Source organism: Callithrix jacchus, chromosome 22 (genome assembly GCF_049354715.1).
Source record: "Callithrix jacchus isolate 240 chromosome 22, calJac240_pri, whole genome shotgun sequence".
NCBI lineage: Eukaryota > Metazoa > Chordata > Mammalia > Primates > Cebidae > Callithrix > Callithrix jacchus.
This window is the reverse complement of record NC_133523.1, coordinates 20,209,846-20,228,834: the sequence shown is the minus strand read 5'-3', so window position 1 is coordinate 20,228,834 and position 18,989 is coordinate 20,209,846. Positions and strand designations below refer to the sequence as shown.

The following is an 18,989-nucleotide window of genomic DNA, read 5'->3' as shown; positions in this document are numbered from 1 at the left end:
CTAAAGTACAGTTAAAAAAAAAATTTATGGCTCTGCGACTGGATTTGACGGTATCATGTCTCACAGGAAGTTCTCCGCTCCCAGACATGGGTCCCTCGGCTTCCTGCCTCAGAAGCGCAACAGCAGGCATCGTGGGAAGGTGAAGAGCTTCCCCAAGGATGACCCTTCCAAGCCGGTCCACCTCACAGCCTTCCTGGGATACAAGGCTGGCATGACCCATATCGTGCGGGAGGTCGATAGGCCAGGATCCAAGGTGAACAAGAAGGAGGTGGTGGAGGCTGTGACCATTGTGGAGACGCCACCCATGGTGGTTGTGGGCATTGTGGGCTACGTGGAAACCCCTCGAGGCCTCCGGACCTTCAAGACTGTCTTCGCCGAACACATCAGTGATGAGTGCAAAAGGCGTTTCTATAAGAACTGGCATAAATCTAAGAAGAAGGCTTTCACCAAGTACTGCAAGAAATGGCAGGATGAGGATGGCAAGAAGCAGCTGGAGAAGGACTTCAGCAGCATGAAGAAATACTGCCAAGTCATCCGCGTCATTGCCCACACCCAGATGCGCCTGCTTCCTCTGCGCCAGAAAAAGGCCCACCTGATGGAGATCCAGGTGAATGGAGGCACCGTGTCCGAGAAGCTGGACTGGGCCCGCAAGAGGCTGGAGCAGCAGGTACCTGTGAACCAAGTGTTTGGGCAGGACGAGATGATTGACGTGATCGGGGTGAGCAAGCGCAAAGGCTACAAAGGGGTTACCAGTCGTTGGCACACCAAGAAGCTGCCCCGCAAGACCCACCGAGGCCTGCGCAAGGTGGCCTGTATTGGGGCATGGCATCCTGCCCGTGTGGCCTTCTCTGTGGCACGTGCTGGGCAGAAAGGCTACCATCACCGCACTGAGATCAACAAGAAGATCTATAAGATCGGCCAGGGCTACCTTATCAAGGACGGCAAGCTGATCAAGAACAATGCCTCCACTGACTATGACCTGTCTGACAAGAGCATCAACCCTCTGGGTGGCTTTGTCCACTATGGTGAAGTGACCAATGACTTTGTCATGCTGAAAGGCTGTGTGGTGGGAACCAAGAAGCGAGTGCTCACCCTCCGAAAGTCCTTGCTGGTGCAGACCAAGTGGTGGGCTCTGGAGAAGATTGACCTTAAGTTCATTGACACCACCTCTAAGTTTGGCCATGGCCGCTTCCAGACCATGGAGGAGAAGAAAGCGTTCATGGGACCACTCAAGAAAAACCGAATTGCAAAGGAAGAAGGAGCTTAATGCCAGGAACACATTTTGCAGCTGGTGGGGTCTCAATAAAAGTTACTTTCCACTGAAAAAAAAAAAAAAAAAAAAAAAAAATTTATGGAGGGTAGATCTTGTGTTAAGTGTCTTTAACACACACAAGATAAAAACAAAACACAAGGACACAAGGAAACTTTGGAGGGAATGAACATATTTATCACCTGGATTGTGGTGATGGAAAATGTAATATACGTTAAAGTTTATTTGCAGTGTGGAATCTCAAACTTATATATATATAAATAAGCAAGACACAGATGAAACAATGATAGCATATATATATACAGGAAAAAAAAACAATGTTTTTATATATATAAGGTCAAAAATCTTTTAAAAATAAATACTTTTCATCACTAATTTGGTGTTTTTCGTTTTCTGTTTTTTCTTTTTTTTTTAGATGGAATCTCACTCTGTCACCAGCTGGAGTGCAGTGGCGAAATCTTGGCTCACTGTAACCTCTGCCTCCTGGGTTTAAGTGATTGTTCCGCCTGAGCCCCCTGAGTTTCTGGGACTACAGGTGTGTGTAACCAAGCCTGGCTAATTTCTGTATTTTTAAGAGAGACTGGGTTTCACCATATTGGCCAGGCTGGTCTCGAACTCCTGATCTCAGGTGATCTGCTCACCTTGGCCTCCCAAAATGCTGGGATTATAGGCATGAGCCACCTCACCCAGCCAATCTGGTGTTTTTAAATACCCAGATGTCCTGTTTTAATCAGATTAAGTCTGGGGAATGTTGACAAATCTTATTTAACTTTCTGTACAATGTTTTCAAAATTTTCTAGTTTAACCTGATATTGATTAATGATGAGTAAACAATTTTTTATCAAATTTCAGGCCTAAGTTGCTGAAGGTATTTTTAATTTAAACATGTTTGGCTGGCCTCAGTGGCCCATACCTATAATCCCAGCACTTTTGGAGGCTGAGGCATGCAGATGACTTGAGGTCAGGACCTCAAGACCAGTCTGGCCAACCTGGGAGGAAGAGGTTGCAATGAGCTGAGTTTGCACCATCGTACTCCAGCATGGGCAACAAGAGTGAATCTCCAGCTAATATAAAAAAAATAAAGCAGCAGCAGAAGCAGCAAATACAGCAAATAAAAATTTAATACTTTGATGGAATTAAGAAAAGTATTCTAAAAATTCCTTTTGACCCATTATTATTATTATTATGAGAAGGATTGTGATGGAATGGCTACAGCAGTGTGATCTTAACCCACTCTCCCACTCTCTGTTTCATCATTCTTGGGCTATGGTCATAAAACTTCTATGCTTCTTTTCAGACAAATGTTAATTATTTAGCATAATCTTCACAGCCTCATATTTTCAAAAATGGTTCATTCTTAAGAAAATGTAATTACATCACCTACCACTTTTCCTCAAACAGAGTAACAAATTAACCATATAGTCTAGTGTATAGTTAATACATAAAAAGTACAGATGTAGCGTCATCTGTTTTAACTGCACACTTGGGAATAAAACACACCTTGGGCTATAGGCCACGAGCTTACAGAGAAGATAGCTCCCAAATTGTGGGGACCTGGTACAGAAACATTTACCCCGTACGTTAAGGAGTAAATAATTCTCTCTCACTGCTGATTCCAACTATTAACTTGGAACTAAAGAAACATGTCATTATGCCACAAAACATCTTGTTATTTCTAGTTTAGGTTCAGGGAAGATTTGCAGCATATGTACACTGCATGGCGTTGAGGTCTGGATACTTAATAATCCCATTGCCCAAGTAGTGAACATCATACCTGAAAGTAGCTTTTCAATGCTTGTCTCCCTTTCTTCTTCCATCTTTTTTTATTTTTTTTGAGACGGAGTTTCGCTCTTGTTACCCAGGCTGGAGTGCAATGGCACGATCTCGGCTCACCGCAACCTCCGCCTCCTGCGTTGAAGCAATTCTCCTGCCTCAGCCTCCTGAATAGCTGGGATTACAGGCACACACCGCCATGCCCAGCTAATTTTTGTATTTTTAGTAGAGACGGGGTTTCACCTTGTTGACCAGGATGGTCTCGATCTCTTGACCTCATGATCCACCTGCCTCGGCCTCCCAAAGTGCTGGGATTATAGGTGTGAGCCACCGCGACTGGCCTCTTCTTCCATCTTTTTAAACATCTATTTTCATCTTTGTTTTCTTCTGCACCCAATGTTTACCTCCCACATATAAGTGAGAATGTGTGGTATTTGTTTTACGGATCTGTGTTAATTTGCTTACATTAATGGCCTTCGGCTGCATTCACGTTGTGCCAAAAAAAAAAAAATTACTTCATTCTTTTCTGTGGCTGCATAGTATTGCATGCAGTATAAGCACCTCATTTCTCTTATCCAATCTAAGATTTATAGACACCCTGTTTAATTCTGTGTCTTTTGGTGTTGTGAATTTTGCTGCCATAAACATGTCAGTGCAGGTGTCTTTTGGCAAAAAAGAATTTGTTCTTCTTTGGAGTGATGCGGCTGGCGGATTAAATGGCAGCTCTATTTTAGATCTTTGAGAAATCCCCAAACTTCTTTCCAGAGGGGCTACATTTTATTGCAATCCCAACAACCATTATAATGATACCTGTTTCTCCACAACTTAGACATGCTATTTTTTGACTTATAAAAACAGTCATTCTAAAAGGTGTAAAATGGTGTCACTTTGTCATTTTGGTTGACATCTCTCTGATGTTTGGGGTGTTAGGCATTTCTTGAATGTTTATTGGAAACTCTTATGTCTTCCTTTGAGAAGTGTCTATATTACTGATTTTTCAAATTAAATTTCTTATAGAATCTATGTATTAATCACTTGTATGTAGTTTGGAAATATTTCATATTGTAAAGTGTCTGTTTCTTTGTTGATAAGTTTCTTTGGCTGTACAGAAGCTCTTGAGTTTAATTAGATGCAAAGTTTTTATTTTTATTTTTGTTGCACTCACTTTTAAGATGTTATTCAGAAACTCATTCCAGAGACAGTGTCTAGAAGAGTACTCTCTAAGTGTTCTTCTAGAATTTTTGTAGCTTGAAAACTCACAGGTAAGTCTTTAGTCTTGTTATACCCGAGTGAGTCAAGGAATGCACCACACTTTGAGATTGAATTATGAGTCCTTTATTTTAGCTGGCGACCGAGAGGTGGCTAACACCCAAAATTCTCTCAGCCCCGAAGAAAGAGTTAAAAGGTTTCTTATACCCTAGGTTGAAAAGGCAGGGGGGAATCTAGCTGAAGCAATTTTCTCACAGAAGCAGAGTAAGCAAAAAGTTAAAAGATAAACTAGTACATAAGAAATAAAACAGTACCAGGTGCAAGGCTAGAGCTGTCATAAAAAGACATACATCTTATAGATATGGGCGCTCTGGGTACTCGACAGCACCTGCATTCCCAGGCTCTGCTGGTGCCACCTAATTTGGCCTCTTATCAACAAATGCACTCCTGGATGTGCCTGGTGTCATCCTGCCCCAGTTACATACTTAATGACGGGAGTAACTAAAATGAAGACGCTAAGATGGAGTTTGTCCAGCTCAAGAAGCTAACATGAAGCCTGAACCGCTCTCAGCTAAGAAGAGAGTCAGTTTAAGCTAACAAAAAGCAGGTTATCACAGTCTATCTTGACTTATATTTTCTATATGGAAAGAGGTAGAGGTCCACTTTTTTCTGCATATGACCAAGCAGTTTTCCTAGTACTATTTATCATAATTATAATAATCATTATTTTTTGAGAAGTCTTGCTCTGTCACCCAGGCTGGAGTGCAGTGGCATGATCTTGGCTCACTGCAACCTCTACCTACTGGGTTCAAGCGATTCTCCTGCCACAGCCTCCCCAGTAGCTGGGACTACAGGCACATGCCACCATGACGAGCTAATTTTTGTATTTTTAGTAGAGACAGGGTTCCACCATATTGGCAAGGCTGGTCTACAACTCCTGACCTCATGATCTTCCTGTCTCAGCCTCCCCAAGTGCTGTGATTACAGGCATTAGCCACCACTCTCGGCCTGTCAGTAGCATTTCTATAAACTAACACGTATCTCAAAATAAATTTAAAAACCAATTCCATCTACAATAACTGTGATAACTATACTTTGAAATAAATTTTACCAAAAATATGAAGCATCTTACATTGTACCCTAAAAAACATTAAATTGATATATTAATCATTAATGAACTGCCATTATTAATAGTGTTAAATATTTGTATAACACAGAATGATCTACAGATATAAGGCAACCTCAATGAAAATATCAGTGACATACTTAATACCAATCCTTAAGAATAGGTCAGGTGCTGTGGATCACTACTGTAATTGCAGCACTTTGGGAGGCCAAGGTGGGCAGATCAATCACAAGGTCAAGCGATCGGTAACATCCTGACAGACATGGTGAAACCCCATTTCTACTAAAAATACAAAAATTAGCTAGGCATGGTGGCTCGTGCCTGTAGTACCAGCTACTTGCATGGGACTGAGGTGTCAGAAATGCTTGAACACAGGAGGCAGAGGTTGCAGAAAGCCAAGATCACACCACTGCACTCCAGCATGGAACAGAGCAAGACTCTGTCTCAAAAAAATTAAAAGATTATTAAAAATACATCAATAATGTATATGGTAGCACAAAAGATCCTGAATAGCCGAAGCCATCAAACAGAAAAGTAAAGTTATCAGCCTACCTGACTTTTAAATATACTACAAAACTATACTAACAAAAACATTATGGCAATTGAATAAAAACAGTGAGCGAATGAAGCAAAAAAAAAAAAAATCAGAAATATAGCCATGTACTTACAGCTAACTGATTTTAAATGAAGGTGACAATTTCTTAGGAAAAAGACAGTAAATGCTGTTGAGAAAACTTTATGGACACATGTAGAGCACTAAAAGGAGAACCTCAACTCACACCACATATAAAAATTCACTCAAAATAAATTAGATGCATAAATGTGTGGCTTCAAACTCTGAAACTACTATTACTAAAAAAAAAAAAAAAAAAAAAAATGAGTGAAAGTTCCATAACATTGGTTGGGCAGTGACTAATTTAACCTCAAAATCCCAGGGAACAAAAGAAATAATAAGAGTCACAATACTTAAAATTAAAATGCTGCTTCGCAGAAGATGATACAATCAACAGGATAACTAAAATATGGAACAAGGGGTTAAGATAAAAATATGTAAGAAACTTAAATGAGCATAAAACAATAAACAAGTAACTATTAAAATGAGTAAAAAGCATATTTTTCAAGAGAATACGTACATATGGCAAACAGATATACTGAAATATGCTAAATGTCAATTATTAATAGAGAAAGCAAGAGAAAAAAAAAATGATTATCTCAACTCACTCATTAGAATGACTCTTAAAAAAAGAAAAAAGGGGCCCGGCGCCGTGGCTCAGGCCTATAATCCCAGCACTTTGGGAGGCCGAGGGGGGTGAATCACGAGGTGAAGAGATCGAGACCATCCTGGTCAACAAGGTGAAACCCCGTCTTTACTAAAAATACGAAAAATTAGCTGGGCATGGTGGCACGTGCCTGTAATTCCAGCTACTCAGGAGGCTGAGGCAGGAGAATTGTCTGAACCCAGGAGGCAGAGGTTGCGGTGAGCCGAGATCCTGCCATTGCACTCCGGCCTGGGTAACAACAGCAAAACTCCGTCTCAAAAGAATAAAAAAAAAAATCAGCTGGGCATGGTGGTGCGCGCCTGTAGTCCCGCTACTCGGGAGGCTGAGGCAGGAGAATCGCCTGAACCCAGGAGGCAGAGGTTGCAGTGAGCCAAGATCGTGCCATTGCACTCCAGTCTGGGTAACAATAGCAAAACTCCGTCTCAAAAAAAAAAAAAAAAAAAGGAAAAGGAAAAAAGGCTTTGTGCAGTGGCTCATGCCTGTAATCCTAGCACTTTGGGAGGCCAAGGTAGGTGGATCAGGAGTTTGAAACCAGCCTGGTCAACATGGCAAAACCTCATCTATACTAAAAAAAAAAAAAAAATAGCTGGGTGTGCTGGCAGGAACCTGTAATCCCAGCTACTCCGGAGGTTGAAGCAGGAGATCACTTGAATCCAGGAGGTAGAGGTTGCCGTGAGGTGAGACTCATACCATTGCACTCCACCCTGGGTGACAGAGCAAGACTCTGTCTCAAAACCAAATAAATTAAATTAGGCCGGGCACGGTGGCTCACGCCTATAATCCCAGCACTTTGGGAGGCCGAGGCAGATGGATCACGAGGTCCAGAGATTGAGACCATCCTGGTCAACAAGGTGAAACCCCCTCTCTACTAAAAATAAACAAAAAAAAAATTAGCTGGGCACGGTGGTGCGTGCCTGTAGTCCCAGCTACTCGGGAGGCTGAGGCAGGAGAATTGCTTGAACCCGGGAGGGGGAGGTTGCGGTTAGCCGAGATCCTGCCATTGCACTCCAGTCTGGGTAACAACAGCAAAACTCCGTCTCAAAAAAAAGAAAATTAATTAATTAATTAAATTAAAAAGCATTAGTTGGCGAAGATATGAATAAAAGAAAATGCTTTGAATGTAAATGAGGACAGCCATTATAAATAACAAAGCAGAGTTTACAAGAAAAGAAAAAACTTAAAATCTAACTATTATATAGCAAAACCATTTCACTGTTGTATATCCAGAACAAAATCAGAATAAATATCCACACTTCCATGTTGTTTGCAGCACTCTTCAGAACAGCCCAATTATACAGTCAACAGTTCAACATCTATGAGTAAATAAAGACAACATGGTATATATACCCAATGAAATACTATTTATCTTTAGAAAATTCTATTATTTCCTATCACATGGATTAACCCTAAGGACATCAGTTGAAATAAGTCATAGTTTTAGCATCCCATAATTTCACTTACACGTGGATTCTAAAAAACTTAATCTCACTGATGTAGAGAGCAAAATGGGACCACCAGATGCCAAGGTATTTAGAAAAAATGAGGAATTGGAAAGATGTCTGTGAAAGAATACATAATTATAGCTGGATAGGAGGAGGACTTTCAATATTGGACAGCATTGTGACTACACTTTATAATATTGCATTTGTTATGTGTGAAAAATGCTAACAATGTTCTGTGATTTCACCACAAAAGATGTTAACTATTTGAGATAAAGCATTAATTACCTAGAGCTAAGCATTTGATCACGGGTATATCCTTCAAAATGTTGTTTCACAGAAAAAATATATTTTATCTTTCAAATTAGAGAATATATTTTTAAAAATTTACAAAAAGGTAACAATATTTCAAATAATGTTTGTGTCTTTGTCATAAAGTTGGCGGAATAGTATAAAAAATAGTCTTGGTGCTGCTTTTGTCATGTGCCAGTCATAACATAGGAACTGTGATACTTGGCAGCATGTTTTAAACCCATCACAGTGCATGGGACGAGCAATGTACTTTAGTCCTTTATTTTAAGCTTGGGGCACCTGGAGTTTCTGGTGCTGACGGTAATGGTATGAAAGACACTAAAAGAGCAAGTGTAACTTATGGTCCCAAGACTGGCCACTCTGTGAACACAGTAAACTAATTTGCATAAAAAATAACAAAAAATGTTTTAATCAAAAAGCTGCCACGATTTCTAGACGTTTTCCAGAGAAAATAATTGAGAATACACTAATTTTAATTTAGAAGTACATTACATTTTTATATAAAAAGCTAGGATTAGCCTATTATTATATGGAAAATGTGTGGTCTGCATGTACATCATCTATTGAGTGGTCTACAGTTTCCGAATTTCAGAAACATTGATATGAGAATACTTCCCCAATCGAATAATTTAAAAATCTTAAGTTTTCTCAGTGACTAAAAAAGATTGCAATTACTGATCACTCACAATGTCATTTTAAATGTTACTTAATGAAGAAATGTAAAGTTTCTTTTAAATTCATTTTAACATTTCTTTTACTTTTTGATTTTTATTAGAAAATAAATATGAAAATTTGTTACTACAAACCTATACATTTTATTCAAATCTAGACATAGCACTAATCTTAATAGATCTGTATGTTTAAGATTATGGGAAACCTATTTACACTTAGAAGATAAATATCTTACTAAAAATAACTGCTTTTTAGTAAACCCAAGAGGGCAATTCTGACTCTCAATTATAAGCTGTTAAAATATTAATGCTATCATCTAGGTGGGAACTTTAGGTATCTGCACGTTCAGGTTGTTTAGCATATAATAAATCAGAAACTATGAATTTTTATAAACAACAAACTAAAAATATAAAGTATCACTTTCTTTTTCTCAGTTTTGAAATAGTCATTATTTCTAGGTGACATAACACTCAATTACAGAGGCTGTGGCTGTTGAAACTGGAAATTTCACGATTGATTCTTCTTTACCTGCTGCCTTTTTATTTCACACAGACACAGCAGCACAAGGCAGCCAAGAAACCCTGACTGCAAATACGCCAGTGCCCTTCTGTGGAGAATACATGTGTGAGCATATTAACTTGAAATTCGTGGCATCTTTTGTTCAAGTACAGACTTTTTTTATTTGTTTTTCCCCAATAGAGACGGGGTTTCACCATGTTGGCCAGGATGGTCTTGATCTCCTGACCTGGTGATCTGCCCGCCTCGGCCTCCCAGAGTGCTGGGATTACAAGCGTGAGCCACAGCGCCTGGCCCTCAAGTACAGACTTTCATATGGCAAGTAATAAAGGCAATAATTTAACACTGCAATAGCAAATAATCTAAAATACCTGCGGACCCATTATTTCTATTCTTCACAAGAATGACTGTAATGGAATGAGCATTTGCAGCACTGTGGTCCTAAATAATATGCACTTTCTGTTTTATTATTTTTAGAATATGACCATAAGATATCTTTGTTTTTAATTTTTTTAACTCAGTAATTTAGCATAATTTTTACAGTCTCACATTTTCAACAGTGGTACATTCTAAAAAAAAGTGATTAAACCACTTGCTGCTTTTCCCCCAAAAAGATTAAATAAATTAAATCAATAGTCTAGTGTACAGTAAATAAATAAATAGTAAAGATGTAGTTTATTTCAGCTCCGCGCTTGAAAATAAAACTCTTTTTGGGCTATAGACCAAGAGCTTTCAGAGAGGTTAGCTTATAAAATGTGGGAGACCTGGTATTTACCCCTATGCTTTAAGGGGCGAAAATGTGTCTTTCAGCCCTAATTTCAACTATTAACCCAGAACTGGAGAAATAGAACATGTCGTTATACCAAAAAGCATTTTATTATTTTTATTTTACATTTAAGTGGTACATGTGCAGATCTGTATAACAGAAATACTACATGGTGTTGAGGTTTGGGCACTTAATAATTTCATTGCCCAAGTAGTGTACATCATACCTAAGTAGATTTCAATGCGTGTCTCCCTTCCTTCTTTTTAGAATTCCCAGTGTTCGTTGTTTTTGTCTTTGTTTCCATGCCTATCCAATTTTTAGCATAGATGTAAGAGAACATGTGGCATTTGTTTTTCTGATGCATTAATTGGATTAAAATAATGGCCTTCGGCTGCATTTGTGTTGCTGCAAAAGACATTAATTCATTGTCTTCTGTTGCTGCATATTGGAGGGTATATGAGTACTTCATTTTTCTTATCCCATAAAAAGATTCATGGGTAACTGGTTTGATTGTCTTTGCTATTGTGAATAGTGCTGCAATAAACATGAGTGCAAGTGTCTCTTTAGCAAAATTACTTATTTTGGGGTGTAGATACCCTGCAGTGGGGTTATCAACTGGCAATTCTATTTTTAGTACTTTGAGAAATCTCCAAACTGCTTAGCACAGGGGCTAAATTAATTTGCATTCCCACCAACAGTGTAGGAAGATTTCCTTTTCTCCATAACTTCAACCTCTTTTTCTTTACTTTTACTGACAGTCATTCGTACTGATGTGAAATGGTATCATATTGTCACTTTTATTTACATCTTTCTAATAATTAGAAATGTTGAGCAACTTTACATATTTATTGGCAGCTCTGTCTTCCTTTGAGAAAAGCCTATTCATATCATTTGCTTTTTAATAAAAATTTTTATGCATTCTGCATATTAATCCTTCATTTTCTGCAGTTTGCAAATATTTTATTTCATACTATACGTCATCAGTTTACTTTGTTGATAGTTTATCTTACTGTGCAGAAGCAAAAAGTTTATAAAATTTAATGTAATAAACTTACATTAAATTTATTGATTTAATGTATCTCTAGAATTTTTTTGTGGCTATTGTAAATATAAATTTTTAAAAATTTTGTTCTCAGCTTCAATATTATTGGTGTACTGAAATGCTATTGATTTTGTATTCTGAGACATTTTTTAAGTCTTTTTTTAGTCTGATTGTGTTGATTTTGTATTCTGAGACTTTTTTTAAGTCTTTTTTTAGGCTTAGAAGTCTTTTGATGAAATCTTTTCTTTTTTTTGTGAGGAGGTGAGCGGGGATAGGGGGTGGAGACCTGGTGAAATCTTTAAACTATTCTAGGTAGAGAATTGTATGATCAATACAGGTAATTTTACTTTGTTTTCCATTTGGATTCCTTTTATTTATTTTGTTGCATTACTCTGGTTAGGACTTTCATAACTATGTTTAATAGAACCGTTTAGAATGGATATTTTTCTTATTTTTCATATGGAGAATGCATCCAGCTCTTGCTTTTGGAGTATCATGTTGGCTAAGGATTTGTCATAGATGGCTTTTATTATTTTGAGGTATGTTTCAAAAATGTCTAGTGTGTTGAGAACAATTTTGAGTCAATATTGGATTTAATTGAATGCTTTAACTGCCCCTATTGTGTTCAATATTTTTTTATCTTAATTACCTTTACATGGTCAATCACACTAATTTACTTGCATATGATAAAATGTACCTGTATTTATGGAATAACGTTTATTGCAGTAAAATAACTTTCTGACTTGCTTTGGAACTCAGTTTGCTAGTGTTTAATGAGATTGATCTTCCAATGTTTACCCAAAATATTGACTTGCAGTTTTCTTTTTTTCTTCTCTAGATTTTGGTTTTGTATAGTTCACTGAATTCATACGAGGAGTTAAGGTGAAATCCCAAATTGATTTTTTCGAGTACATTCAGTATGATTAGGACCAGACTATCTTTGTACATGTGGTAAAATTTGGCTGTGATTTTACATGATCTAGGGCTTTTCATTGTTGGTAGGTTTATTAATACTTATGTAACGTCATTATACATTTTTGCTCTGTTAAAGACTTCTTTTTCTGGTTCAATCTAGGAAAGTTGTGTGTATCTACAAGTTTATTTTCTCTAAATTTTCTATTTTGCAGGCATGTTCATAGAAGTCTCTGAGGATCTTTTTTTAAAATCTATGCAGAATTAGATGTGATTTTGCATCTCTAACATTTAAATAAATACAGAATAAAAGTTAAACGAAATTCAACATTCCTTCATAATAAATTTCTGAAAATAGTAGGTATAGAAAAACAAACCTCAAGCCATTAAATGCCACATATAACCAAAGAAGTACAGCTAATAAAATACTAAACAGAAAAGTAGTGTAAGCTTTTACTATAAGAGCAAGAACAAGACCAAAATGCCCACTTTCTTCAGTCTTATTAAACACAGTACTAAATATCCTAGAGAAATTCGAAAATCAAAGCACCCAGAGTAGAAAAAATGTTAAATTATTCCCGTGCCTTTTATTCCTACACATAATCTTAAGTAAACAAAAGCCTAAGATATTGCTAAACACTACTGAAAAAAATAAACCAACTCACCAAACTGGTGGATACAAAAGCAACATCCAAGTGTTTGTAGCATTTCTATCCACAGACAACTATTTCAAAATGAAATCGAGCCTGCGCGCGGTGGTTCACGCCTGTAATCCCAGCACTTTGGGAGGCGGAGGCGGGTGGATCACGAGGTCAAAAGATAGAAACCATCCTGGCCAACATGGTGAAACCCCATCTCTACTAAAAATACAAAAATTAGCCGGGCGTGTTGGTGTGCTCCTGTAATTCTAGCTACTCGGGAGGCTGAGGCAGAATTGCTTGAGCCTGGGAGGTGGAGGTTGCAGTGAGCTGAGATTGCACCATTGCACTTCAGCTTGGGCAACAGAGTGAGACTCTATCTCAAAAAATATATATATATATATTTAAAAAACGGGGCCAGGCATGGTGGCTCATGCCTATAATCCCAGCACTTCCGGGAGGCCGAGGCGGGTGGATCACGAGGTCAAGAGATCGAGACCATCCTGGTCAACAAGGTGAAACCCTGTCTCTACTAAAAATACAAAAATTAGCTGAGCATGGTGGTGCACGCCTGTAGTCCCAGCTACTCGGGAGGTTGAGGCAGGAGAACTGCTTGAACCCAGGAGGCAGAGGCTGCAGGGGGCCGAGATTGTGCCATTGCACTCCAGTCTGGGTAACAACAGCAAAACTCCATCTCAAAAAAAAAAAAAAACAAAAACTCATACACAATTGAAAAAATACTACCTTCATCAATCAACATTACTAATATTGTTAAATGTCTATCTTATACAAAACGGTGTACAGATATGATACAACCTCTATCAAAATACCAGTGACATAATTAACAAATTAAAAAATAATCTAAAATTTCTATGGTATCACAAAAGACCCTGAATAGCCAAAGCAATCAAGCAATAAAGCAATAGAAAAAGTGAAGGTATCACTCTACCTTTCAAACATACTACAAAGCTATAGTTAGAAAAATAAAAACAAAAAAACAGTATGGTACTTGAATAAAAACAGACACACAGGCCAATAGAGAAGAAAAAGGAGACCAGAAATATATACATTTACAATCAACCGATTTTAAATAAAGGTGGCAATTTTTTAGAAAAAAGGCAATATTTTCAATAAATGATGTTAAGAAAATTTTATATCCACATGCAGAGGAATAAAATGAGACTCTCAACTCACATCATATATAAAAATCAACACAAAATAAATTAAATACTTAAACGTAAGGTCTAAAACTCTGAAACTACTAGAAAAAAAACACATACTGAAATCCCTTTAACATTGGTTGGGCAGTGACTTTTAAAATTTGACCTCGAATCCTAAAGAACAAAATGAAAAAATAGATAAATCAGATTGTTTTAAATTAAAAAGCTCCTGCAGAGAATAGGATACAATCAACAGGATTGTATGTGACAGGGATTAATATCAAAACTATACAGACCAGGCATGCTGGCACACACCTGTAATCCCAGCAGTTGGGAGGCTGAGGTGGATGAATCATAAGGTCAAGAATTCGAGACCATCCTGGCCAAAATGGTGAAACCCCATCTCTACTAGAAACTCCGTCTCAAAAAAAAAAAAAAAAAAAAAAATATATATATATATATATATATATACAAAAATTAGGCTGGGTGTAGTGGCTCACGCCTGTAATCCAAGCACTTTGGAGGCCAAGGCGGGCGGATCACCTGAGGTCGGGAGTTCAAGACCAGCCTCACCAATATGGTGAAACCCCGTCTTAAAAAAAAAAAAAATACAAAAATTAGCTGAGTGTGGTGGTGCACACCTTTAGTCTCAGCTACTTGAGAAGCTGAGGCAAGAGAATCGCTTGAACCCAGGAGGCAGAGGTTGCAATGAGCTGAGATTATCCAGCTTGGCAAGAGCGAGACTCCGCCTTAAAAAAAAAAAAAAAAAAAAAAGCAAAGCTATACAACAAACTCATTTGACGGTGGCTCACGCCTGTACTCCAACCACTTTGGAGGCCAAGGTTGGCGGATCCCCTGAGGTTGGGAGTTCAAGACCAGCCTGACCAACATGGTGAAACCCCATCTTCATTTTATTTTTGAGTCGGAGTTTCACTTGCTACCCAGGCTGGAGTGCAATGGCGCGATCTCGGCTCATCGCAACCTCTGCATTCTAGGTTCAGGCAATTCTCCTGCCTCAGCCTCCCGAGTAGCCAGGATTACAGGCGTGCACCACTATGCCCAGTTGATTTCTTGTATTTTTAGTAGAGACAGGGTTTCACTATGTTGACCAGGATGGTCTCGATCTCTTGACCTCGTGATCCACCCGCCTCGGCCTCCCAAAGTGCTGAGATTTACAGGCCTGAGCCACTGCGCCTGGCCCAACCCCATCTTTAAATTAAAAAATAAAAAACTATTAAAAATGAGAAAAAGGCTTACGTATTTTTCAAAAAAAGACATACATGTGGCCAATGGATCATTCAAAAAATAATCACTGTCTATTATCAGGGAAAGGCAAGCCAAAAAAAAAAAAGAAAAAAAACAAAAAAAAAAAACTAGGCAATATCACTTGTTAGAATGACACTAATTAAGAAGAAACAAGTGTTGGTAGAAATGTGAATTTAAAAAATTGCTTGCACACTATTGGTTTGAGTGTATACTGATTTCATTTATGCTTGTATAAGTTTTATAATGACCATAAAAATGATGCTGTAGTCAGTAAGAATTTCAGTGCACATTTCAGAGTAACTAAGACTGCAGAAGTGAATTGTCTGTAATGAAAACCATAAAAGCCAAAGGTTTTAAGTACTTTACCCTAATGTGATTACTATAAATTGTATGACTGTATCAAAATATACCATATATAACAAATATATACACATATTAGGTACACAGGAAAACTAAGAAAAATGAATTTAAATGTAAAAGAAAAAAATTAACCTACAGGAACCATATTTAACTTATTTGCCACTGGCAAAGAAAACTAGAGACGGTAAAATGTAGTTTTATCGCCGGGCATAGTGGCTCACACCTATAATCCCAGCACTTTGGGAGGCCGAGGCAGGTGGACCACGAGGTCAAGAGATCGAGACCATCCTGGTCAACACGGTGAAACCCCGTCTCTACTAAAAATACAAAAAAATTAGCTGGGCATAATGGCAAGTGCCTGTAGTCCCAGCTACTGGGGAACCTGAGGCAGGAGAATCACTTGAATCCAGGAGGTGGAGGTTGCGGAGAGCTGAGATCGTGCCATTGCACACCAGCCTGGGAAACAAGAGCGAAACTCCATCTCAAAAAAAAAAAAAAAAACGTAGTTTTATCACATAAAAGTACAATTACTAGGCTGGGCGCAGGGGGTCACGCCTCTAACCCCAGCCCTTTGGGAGGCCAAGGCGGGTTGATCACGAGGTCAAGAGATTGAGACCATCCTGGTCAACATGGTGAAACCCCGTCTCTACTAAAAATACAAAAAATTAGCTGGGCATAGTGGCACGTGCCTGTAATCCAAGCTACTCAGGAGGCTGAGGCAGGAGAATTGCCTGAACCCGGGAGGTGGAGGTTGTGGTGAGCCGAGATCGTGCCATTGCACTCCAGCCTGGGTAACAAGAGCGAAACTCCGTCTCAAAACAAAAAAAGAGATGTCATAAATAACCACCTAATAAAAAGAGTCCCAATTCTTTGGTGCAGCAAGAATTGATCACGTTTATATATGTGAATACAATAGAAATGAAGAAACAGCATGAAGTGATTTAAAGTTGAATTCCATCATTTTTCAGTTTCCAAACTATATATATATTTATTTATTTATTTTTTCCCTTGAGACAGAGTCTCGCTCTGTCACCCAGGCAGTACAGTGGGAAAATTTCAGCTCACTGCAACCTCCACCTCCCACGTTCAAGCGATTCTCCTGTCTCAGCCTTCTGAACAGCTGGGATTACAGGCACCTGCTACCACACCCAACTAATTTTTGTAGTTTTTAGTAGAATTACATTTTCACTGTCTTGGCCAGGTTCGTCTTGAACTTCTGGCCTTGAGATCCACATGCCTTGGCCACCCAAAGTGTTGGAATTACAGGTGTGAGCCTCGGAGCCTGACCAAGATCTAGTTCTTTTAAAGTTAAATACAAATAAATTTTCTATCAACTTTATTTTTGGATTTTTTACTATACTCAGCAATTTGATTTAGTGTAATGTCTGATGTCTGAGAGACAGATATTTCTACTGTGACTGCCCTAATACTTACATGAACTTAATATTGGATTAATTTTTTAAAATATTTACTGTATCCACAAAAATATATTTTAGTATAAACTCTCTGGTGTTTTATAATCTGTAGTATTTGAAAAAATATTTTTCCTAATTATATAAATTCCCTGATGTTAAACAAAGTGGGAACAACTGCCTCAGGGGTCTCCTTTAGTACCAAGTGTGAACAATAAATTCTGTGACAGAAGTAAAAGGACTACAACCCTCTTTATATTTGTGATGTTTCTGTTGAGAATAAACATTCTTCTGCACTTTAAGGCCTTATATTTCTGAAAGATCTTCTGAGAGTAATTGCATTTTTAATGCTTTTATTTAGCATAAACTCTCTGATGTTGAATGTGAGCAGATATTAATGACTTTCACACTGCCTTTTTTTTTTAGACAGAGTCTCTCCCTGTAGTCCAAGCTGGAGTGCAGTAGTGCAATCTTGGCTAAGTGCAAGCTGTGTCTCCTGGATTCAAGTGATTCTCCTGCCTCGGTCTTCAGAGTAGCTGGAATTACACATGCCACCACTATGCCTGGCTAATTTATTTGCATTTTTAGTAAAGATGGGTTTTGCCATGTTGGCCAGGCTGGTTTTGAACTCCTGACCTTAAGTGATCTGCCCATTTTAGCCTCCCGAAGTGCTCAGATTTCAGGGATGAGCCACCACCATGCACAGCCTACACTTACTTTATATTTGAAGATTTGTTCTCAAATATAAATGCTTTCCTGTGCAATAAGGTGTAAGCACTGGGTAAATATTTACCACATTGTTCACATTAGTAGTTTTCTCTAATCAAGTGTGACAGCCATTTGAAAGCTTTATCACATTCTTCACATTTCTAGGATTTCTCATCAGTATGATTTCTTTTATACTTAGAAAAGTTTGAGGTGCTGCCAAAAGCATTGTCACATCTTTCAGGTTTGTAGCTTCTCTAGCATAAATTATCTTAAGTCTGTTAAGAATTGAGGATCGGCTGGGCGCGGTGGCTCAAGCCTGTAATCCCAGCACTTTTGGAGGCCGAGGCGGGTGGATCACGAGGTCAACAGATTGAGACCACCCTGGTCAACATGGTGAAACCCCGTCTCTCCTAAAAATACAAAAAATTAGCTGGGCATGGTGGCGCGTGCCTGTAATCCCAGCTACTCAGGAGGCTGAGGCAGGAGAATTGCCTGAACCCAGGAGGCGGAGGTTGCGGTGAGCCGAGATTGCGTCATTGCACTTCAGCCTGGGTAACAAGAGCGAAACTCCATCTCAAAAAAAAAAAAAAAAAAGAATTGAGGATCTGTTAGAGGCTTTCCCACATTCTTCACGTGTGTAGGGTTTCTTTCCAGTATGAGTTGTCTTATATATAGTAAACCTCAAGGACTACTTAAAGGCTTTGACACATTGCACACACTTGTAGGGATTCCCTCCAGTATGAATTACCTTATGTTTAGTAAGAATTGAGGGGCCAGGCGCGGTGGCTCAAGTCTGTAATCCCAGCACTTTGGGAGGCCGAGGTGGGTGGATCATGAGGTCAAGAGTTCGAGACCGTCCCGGTCAACATGGTGAAACCCCATCTCTACTAAAAATACAAAAAATTAGCTGGGCATGGTGGCACGTGCCTGTAATCCCAGCTACTCAGGAGGCTGAGGCAGGAGAATTGCCTGAACCCAGGAGACGGAGGTTGCAGTGAGCCGAGATCGCGCCATTGCACTCCAGCCTGGGTAACAAGAGCGAAACTCCGTCTCACAAAAAAAGCAAAGAATTGAGGAACAGTTAAAAGGTTTGCCACCTTCTTCACATTTCTAGGGTTTTTCCTCCAA

At 38.7% G+C, this 18,989-nt stretch overlaps 2 protein-coding genes across 7 annotated transcripts in view; one reads left to right on the top strand and one right to left on the bottom strand.

Annotated features, from left to right (window-relative positions):
• Positions 1–1,642, top strand: part of LOC100385093 (large ribosomal subunit protein uL3) — a 21,069-nt gene extending 19,427 nt beyond the window's left edge. For all 6 annotated transcript variants that reach the window (XM_078362067.1, XM_078362069.1, XM_078362066.1 and 3 more), the window contains one exon: positions 67–1,642. In XM_078362067.1, coding sequence (XP_078218193.1) covers positions 212–1,267 — 1,056 coding nt within the window. In that variant the 5' untranslated portion in view covers positions 67–211 and the 3' untranslated portion in view covers positions 1,268–1,642. The remainder of the gene's footprint in view (positions 1–66) is intronic.
• The window catches only part of LOC100406344 (uncharacterized), a 57,263-nt gene continuing 38,302 nt past the window's right edge, over positions 29–18,989 (bottom strand). Inside the window, 1 exon segment of the mRNA XM_035285467.3 lies at positions 29–18,989. Within this exon segment, the coding sequence (XP_035141358.3) occupies positions 18,801–18,989 (189 nt within the window). The 3' untranslated portion in view covers positions 29–18,800.